At 40.1% G+C, this 8230-nt stretch overlaps 2 protein-coding genes across 5 annotated transcripts; one reads left to right on the top strand and one right to left on the bottom strand.

Moving 5' to 3' along the window:
- The first annotated feature begins 716 nt into the window (after nucleotides 1–716).
- Nucleotides 717–2579, top strand: LOC122069810 (fasciclin-like arabinogalactan protein 7). 4 transcript variants are annotated; one of them, XM_042633922.1, is made up of 3 exons: nucleotides 717–948; nucleotides 1164–1186; nucleotides 1349–2579. In XM_042633922.1, the coding sequence occupies exon 3, from the start codon at nucleotides 1422–1424 to the stop codon at nucleotides 2211–2213; it is 792 nt and encodes a 263-aa protein (XP_042489856.1). In that variant the 5' UTR covers nucleotides 717–948; nucleotides 1164–1186; nucleotides 1349–1421; the 3' UTR covers nucleotides 2214–2579. The 4 variants fall into 4 exon arrangements, with proteins under 4 accessions (XP_042489856.1, XP_042489852.1, XP_042489847.1 ...); XM_042633913.1 differs by having other exon boundaries at nucleotides 718–948; nucleotides 1176–1262; XM_042633906.1 differs by having other exon boundaries at nucleotides 718–948; nucleotides 1164–1262.
- A 3774-nt stretch (nucleotides 2580–6353) lies between these two features.
- Nucleotides 6354–7583, bottom strand: LOC122064541. Its single transcript, XM_042628262.1, has one exon. It carries the CDS (start codon nucleotides 7581–7583, stop codon nucleotides 6354–6356), a length of 1230 nt encoding a protein of 409 aa, XP_042484196.1.
- Between the last annotated feature and the right edge of the window lie 647 nt (nucleotides 7584–8230).

Genomic DNA, 8230 nt, shown 5'->3' with positions numbered 1-8230 from the left:
CCTTCTCCCATACTGATACAATGGCCACGCTACCTTTTAGGAACCTTCTCCCTTTATTTCATTAAAACCATCTAATTTGTCCAATTTTGTTTGCAAAGTTTCAAGCATAATTAAGCCTTCTCTCACGGGATTCCTACCTCATGGAGCCATTGGATGTGGAAAATCCTGGCCATCCATCTCACACTGTACTTTCCCAATAAGCCACATCCCTCTACTTTGTTAGTTCCAATTGTAAAAAGTCCAAGCCCATGAGTAAGACACTAATGGGCCTTCCACTAATGCTTAGCTTGCCAAGTAAGAATATGAGATTTTCCCAACAAAATCTCTCTCTCTCTCTCTCTCTCTCTCTTCTTGTTGAATGTATCGGTCATTGCCCATTCAAAAAATCACTTTTCAATCATATCAGCCAATATATATCGGTGTCATATCAGTAGCTAACGATATCAATCACCACCGACACCGATACGCGTGGTCTTGTCGTGGGAAAGGAAGGGGAAGGGGAGGGGGAGTGGGGAATTGATGGCGAAATTTGGTTTGTATAATACGATAAGGGTAGAGTGCAAGGTCGGCCATTAAAAGTGAAAGACAAAAAGAAACTAATTAGTTGGGAGGTTTTGATTTAGAAAGCCTACCTTACATGAGGGCTCTTCTCTTTTCATCTTTCCTACTCAGAAAACCTTTCATTTGTCCCTCCAACAAAGAAATACCACATTTTTAGTAAAGGAAATAGAATCTGGTAGAACCTCTCCCCAACCAAACAAGGCCTTAAGAGTACCCACCTCTCTTCTTCCTTCACCAGCTGCTTCACCCAATCTCATGCTCTGTACTCCATATTCTTCTCATTCCTAGCTCCTCTCTTTTATATAATCTCTCTCATTTCAATCCCTCTTGTCATCTAACAGTTTTCCATGTTTCATTCTCTCTCTCTCTCTCAATTCCTCTTGTCAGGTTGGTAATCTCTCATTCTCTCTCATTCTCACATGCATCTTACTGGGTTAAGTTCTTTTATGGGCTCTTCTTAAATTCTCATTAAAATGAAGCTTTCTTTCTTTGTTATGGTAATGGCGTTTGTTTAATTGTCAGTTCTGTTTTAGTAAGTTGATCAAGATCTGATCTTACTGGCATTTGTTTAATTATTGGTTTTTCTTTCTCTTTCTTTCTAGCTGTTGTTGCAGCAATTGAAAAGGAAAGTGGGGTTTTATAAAGGAACCTTCTTCCTCTACTATTCCATGTCCTCACAAGTGTGGAACCAAGATAGAAGGGTAGAAAGATGGATCTCTTGATATTATTTTGTTATTATCAACTCTTTCTTTTTGATCTTATTTTGTGGGTTGTTTGGTTCTTGCAGATTTTTTGGTGAAAGGAGGAGATCACAGAGAGAAGTAAGGAAAAACAAAACAAACAAAAGGGGAAGAAGAACAATGGCAGTGAACATGATTTTCATGGTTATCAGTTTACTAGTCATGTTGAGTTCTCCATTTACAAATGCACAGCCTGTTGTATCTCAGGCATCCAGCCCAACTCCGGCACCGGTACCAGCACCAGCACCAGCACCAGCACCAGCACCGGATTACGTCAACCTCGCCTATCTATTGTCTGTAGCTGGACCATTCCACACCTTCCTCAACTTACTTCAATCAACAAAAGTGATCAAAACATTCCAAGACCAAGCCAACAATACTGAACAGGGTATAACCATTTTTGTTCCTACAGACAGTGCCTTCTCATCTCTTAAAAAGCCTTCCCTCTCAAATCTCACTCAAGATGAGAAAAAGTCACTTGTCCTCTTCCATGGCTTGTCCCAATTTTACACTCTATCTGATTTCAATAGCCTGAGCCAATCAAGCCCTGTAACAACAATGGCAGGTGGGGAGTACACTTTGAATTTCACAGATGCCTCAGGAACTGTTCACCTTAGCTCAGGATGGACCAACACCAAGGTGAGCAGCAGTGTACATTCTACAACCCCTGTTTCATTGTTTCAGGTTGATAGGGTCCTCCTTCCTGAAGCAATCTTTGGTCAAGCTCCTCCTCCAGCCCCAGCTCCGGCACCATCTCCTGAGATTGCTCCAACTGCTGATACTCCTCCAAGCCGAAGCTCCCAGGGGATTTCTCCACCTTCACCTGCCTCTTCTTCTCACAGGATCATCACCTGGGGTGCCTTGCTTTACTTGGCTTTGGGAATTTCAGGTGGATTGATCTTATTCTTTTAAAAGAGGAGGTGCTTAATTATGTGGACTACTTGAGTGTCTTAATTTATATTGAGAGGAGAGAGAGAGAGTTTAGTCATCTTTGATCTTTCGTTCCACTTCTTTCAGTTGAGTCATTTTTTGTGAACATAATAATGTGTTATATTGAAATTAAGTTGGAGTATATGGTTCCTTTCTTTTGTCACATATGTAATTCTTCTGTTCAAAATCCAAGCTTGGACTATTAGATTCTGTCTGAATCAAGAACTGGGTCAGGTCTAGATTGTGCAATTTGAACAATGTAAGATGGCTTGTTCCTCTTTTTGGACTATGAAATTGTTTTAAACAGGAACTTAATTGTATTGGGTTCATGTTTTTTTGCTTGTCAAATAGAATTTCTGTTTGAAAATTTCATTATATAAGCACTCAAATGCGATCTTCCCGCGAGATCTGGCAAAAAATGAGATGAAATTGCCAGTATAATAGAAGTTTAACTTACAAGTCAAGCATCAGTTTAGTTGGTTTGTGTTGTAAGTTATGATTTCTAGGTTCAGACCCTCAGAACTTAAAAAAATGTACTCTTGACAACTCATAAAATAGCAACAATATTATTAAGTCCAAAAAATATGTTAAACTGATGTTTTACCATTAGTTCTCCTGAGATAAGGTCTAACAGAGCTAAACAGAGTCATCACTGATACTGAAATTAGTAGTTTAGACACAAAAATTAGGTATTTTCTCAAAATCATCTGATCATACTATTTTTTTATGTGCTCAATATTTTAATCTATTGGTCCTGATCACTGTTAGCAAAAACGCGTTTAAAATATGTTCTCGTTTTTTTACTGTTTAAAACACGTTTTCCCATATGCTTCTAAAAAATACTGAATAAAACTGCAAACGACAACCATTTCCGTTCTAAACACGTTTAAAACGTGTTTAAACATGTTCCCCTTTTTTGGCATTTTTTAAGACTTAACCTGTGGAACATAATGTCTACTTAATTGACCATATATTTCTCTCCCAAACTCTGATCCACATGATTCTTTTGCCGACTTGAAGCTAATTTAATGGCCTATATTTCTCATGATATCACCTTCAACTCAGTATCAATATATGGACCCTGAAATTGAGATACAAACTGATGCATTTGCATCTGTTGTCACCTTCAACAGAGACAATATGTTCTGTTTAACACCCCCCCTCAAAAACCCCTGGTAACACTATTTTCGGGGATTGAGTTTTCCTTGAGGTGAAGGAGGAATTCCTTCACCAATGTCTATCATTGCAGTGGGTAGGGTGCCTGGGAACAATAAGGGGCATTTCGGACTTTCAAATAGTAGGAAAAGTAACAATGACGATAAGATTTTAAGTGAACCCTTCTCCACAGGTGAAGAAAATTTCTCCGATTTTCAGTTCATTGCTTCTTCATATCTAATTGGTTCAACAATCTCTCTCTCTAAATAATATGTTTTTCTATGTCCTTATTAAGATTTGAAACAGATCTTTCCTAATATGTATAATTCTTTTTTTTTTTTAATAATTTGATTTTACCAACATTGTTCAATACAATAATCTACTAGTATTGAATATGACCTAGTGAGGGGGAATGCAAATGTTACTCATGATTACCGTAAGAAAAAGACATTGTGAAGTTTGAATGTGACAATCAGTCGGCGACATCATAGGAATGTTTTTTTTCCTAAATGAAGATTCAGACCGTTCTCCTTCACCCATATTCAAGGGAAAAAAAAAAAGGAGAATCCCTTGATAGGGGGATTGAGGAGTTCAGATGATATGCAAAGGCTATTGGAGAACGATCAAAATATTATGGATTTTGTACAAAAGCGAGCAGACATTTATGATCCCTAGATGGGCATACTTTTCTGTTACAAAAGAACTTTCTCCAAAATTTATTCTATTGTGGTGGAATCATAGATTCTATCTTTAGTCTTGTTCCTAAAATATTTCATATTACTATCATGAGATTAATTCTATAAAGGATTATCTTGCAAATCATAGTGTTACTCTGGGAGCAGACTTTTATTATGTATTATCTCCTTTCTTAATTGTAGCTGACTTTGAATGGGACGTTATCTTTAGGGTCTAGAACTTGATATAGATTTTGTTAGACTTTAGTAAGATTAATTGTTGATGTCAATGCTGAAGATGGTTAATTCTTGCTAGTTTTGTTAATGTATTTTTTCGTTCGAGGCAAAGCTCGTCGTTTATCCATGTACTTTTATATCTTATGATCAATTTTCATCACTTACCTTGTAAAAGAGGGTGGGGGAATGAAAGAGGGTGAGGGAATTCAGGAGAATGGATCAAGTCCTCGTATGAGAATCATTCTCGTACAGGGCTGATCCATGTAGATGGAATCTATCTAACAACCAACTCTTTATCCATGTACTTTTATATCTTATGATCAATTTTCATCACTTACCTTGTAAAAGAGGGTGGGGGAATAAAAGAGGGTGAGGCAATTCAGGAGAATGGATCAAGTCCTCATATGAGAATCATTCTCGTACGGGGCTGATCCACGTAGATGGAATCTATCCAACAACCAACTCTGTGATGAATTCTATCTGTGTGGACCAGCCCTTCTCGTACGAGAACTTAATCCACGCTCGGAATTCAGAGCTCTTTGAGGACCCCCATTCCTTTCTGGGCCTCTAGATGTTCATGAAGCCATGATGGACTAGGGCCTGGCCCATATTTGCATGGCCCAAGCACATTCTAAAATGTTGAGATTGGACCAGCCAAGTGCATAGGTCGAGATAGTACCTAATTAAGCTAGGCTTGGGTTGATAGGTTCAGGCCAGCCCAAACTTTGGAGGAGCAAGTGAATAAGTAAGCTGCAAGCCCCACAATTCCATTTTGGATAATTTGGGTTTTGGGTATCAGATGGGCCATGAACTTATGGGCTTAAGACTTAATTTTCTCCCTCTTCGGTCTCGTTATCTTCCCCTCTGCTCCCTCCCACGATGGAGAATGGATTCACTGCACGTATGTTTACATGGACATATATATGAAGATCTAACATCATCCTTTTTTATATTCATATATAACGATCTTCAACCTCTAAAATTGGTGGGAAGTGCCACAAGTGTGTTAGATCTTCACATGTCTTTTTTTTTTGGTAAAAAGATGCTCACATGTATGTCTAAGTGAATATACACACAGAGGATCCAATCTCCTCATAACTGTCCTCCACCCACTGCTCATTCATGCAACCCTCTACCCTCTACCCTCTACCCTCTACTTCTTGTTGCAATGCCTCTCCCCCTCTGTTTTTCTCTCTCTCCGGCTCTATTTGGCCCCACTCTCTTACTGGCTCACCATTCAACTCTCTCCCTCCCGTTGTGGATGGGTTTTGTTGCGAATCCAAAAGAGACCCCAAATATAATATCTATGGAAAAAATAAAAAATATTAGAAGGTTTCTCAATCAATGTTTTTGTGGTCTTTTTAGTCTTCACTATACCCAATGAAGTATTATGCTTAACTATTTACCACTTTGCAATACATGAGTTAGTCTGGAGGACCCCACATACATCTCAATGGCCAAATTTTTGTCTAAAATAAACAAGGAAACTTGCTTAAAGTCTTATTCAAAGTTTATTAAATTACCAAAATGCCATCAAATCAAGATGGATATAAAATGCAAAATGACATCTTTTTTAATTTTGGCTACTTTCTCTACTTATTAATTTTAATCTGAAACTATACCAATGGTATGTTTGGCTGGTTCTCTATCATATGGACTAACTCATGTATAACCCTGTGATAAATGATGAAGCATTATATTTCATTAGGCATACTGCTGGGAAAGAAAACCCATTATAAAACACGAGGTACCCAAATACAATAATGAAACTTAAGGTACCCCAAACATGATAAATCATACTTGAGGTACCAAGTCTACTACTTTCCCTGTACACATACTCAGATGTAATTATAAAAAATAGAATGAAAAAAAACTTAGGATGAAGATATTGAACGCACCCCTCCACATCAGACCCACTCTCACACACTATGTGGGCCACTGCATATCTGCAATGAGCCAAACAATGCACAGAGAAGAGCAAACAGAAAGATGGCTTTTCGGTTCTCTCTCTCTCTCTCTCTCTCTCTCTCTCTCTCTAACAAAGTTGAAATTTTCTTCAACCCCACCATTGATGCACTGCAACTCCTTCATCCCTCAACTTCCCATAGAGAGCCAAGCACTCCCAATAAGCCCTCTTGCTCTTGCTCTTCCTCCCTCCCAAGCCCTGGTGGTCACACTCTAGAAACAGCTCATCCACCAAACAGATAGCTTTGCTCTTCATCATCTCCTCCACTACCTCTGCTTCTGCCTTCATCACCACGTAGTCCTCTATCCTCAGATTCTCGTTCAACCAGTCCGACATGCTTATCTGTGGCACCTCCTCATTCAATACCTCTTCGTTCTCATTCACAGTCTCTATCTTAAACATCTCAAAATCTCTGTTCCTTGTTGGGTAGTTCTTTGCAAACCATGTCGATCCGCCATTGCCGTTCTTGTCTGGTAAGCCAACATCGATGAATAGGCGACGAGGGTAGTCTTCTAAAGAATCACCCATTAGGTTAGGGAGGAATTTGGTCCTTTTCAAGTACTTGTTACTCTTCTTCAATGAAGAATCTTGTGGAGGTTCAAGCAGCACATCCTCTAGGCCATTCAATGCTGCCCTCTTGGCTTCCGATGAAAATCCGCAGAGACAACTCTTCGTCGGTGCTTTCATCTCAGCAGGGCCAGTCTTCTTCATCGCCAAAACCGTGGATTCGAATTGCCGGAGATACACAATTTTGTAATTCGATGGTTTGTGGAAGGCATTCGAGGCGTCATTGCTCAATTGAATGGCGACAATTCCGCCGATCTTGAGGCTTCGATCGATGAAGTCGCCGGCAAGGAAGCCAGACGCGAAGACGAAATCAAATGTGCCATCTGGGATCGAACTCTGTCGATCGGCATCGGATTCAGAGACGATTTCATGTGGGTTCAAGATTTGGGAACCATGAGCTATCACATCGTTGCCATCGCCATATCGGCTCACGAAGAGGGCTTTGTCGCTCGATTTGAAGAGACCCTCGCGGGTTAAGTCACGAAGGAGCACAGGCAACAATGATTCACCATGAACACGGACCTCATAGGTTACAGGACTATAAGATAAGGAAGGATCCCAAATGACAAGTGATCCAAGCCAGGAAGAAGTAATAATGGCCAATGCCAGAAGCATCGATCGGGCAGTAACCTTCAGAGCCCTTGAATCGGGTAGCTTAATTATGAGCTGATTCTTAGGAGTCACAGTGATCCCACCTCTGTGCCGGAGCTTTATCCTATACTGGGTCTGTGCAGGTCGAAATCCTGGAGCCATGGTCATATCTTATTCTTCAAATTTAGTTTCTACCTTGAATTGTCGAGGATTGTTTCTGAATTTTTTGAGAAAGCAGGTGAGGGAGGGAAGAAGAGAGAATGTTGCAGGTTTTTCCGGTAAATGGGTTTTTTGATTTTACAGAGAAAGACAATGTCAGAGAAAGAAAGAGGGGGAGAGAAGAGGAGAGGAAGGGGAAGTCTAGCGAGTGCAAAACCTAGCAGCGGTGTGATTTCCACCCACGAGGGCCACACGAGTGCTGTTTCTTGACCAAAAGAGCATCAACTGCCTAAGCCTCTGAACTTCCATTGTTTCTACTGAACTGCCCCAGATTGACGAATTGGTAACAAGGAACCCAATTTGTGTTTGTTTCTCCGTTTGAACGGATTATCACAGGAGAGCAGAAGAGGAAGAACAGGTGAGGCCAAGGGTTGCAGGTTTTTTCTTCTTCTTCAAGGTGATTTTTATTGTTCGAGGCAATGGAATTCAGTTGAATTGAACAGGGAAGGTTGAGCTGTTTGGGCTGGGGATTAGGGGATGAGCGAAGGAGAGACATTGCCTTAGCTAACTGACCCTCGAGAATTAAGTTCCGCCGTAGTTTTTCTGTTTCTTTTCGAATTGTGCAGGAGAGAGAGATAGGGGTTAGAATA

The sequence above is a fragment of the Macadamia integrifolia genome, chromosome 2 (genome assembly GCF_013358625.1).
Source record: "Macadamia integrifolia cultivar HAES 741 chromosome 2, SCU_Mint_v3, whole genome shotgun sequence".
Taxonomy (NCBI): domain Eukaryota; kingdom Viridiplantae; phylum Streptophyta; class Magnoliopsida; order Proteales; family Proteaceae; genus Macadamia; species Macadamia integrifolia.
Note: the sequence above shows the minus strand (reverse complement) of the source record. Positions and strands in the feature narration are given on the sequence as shown.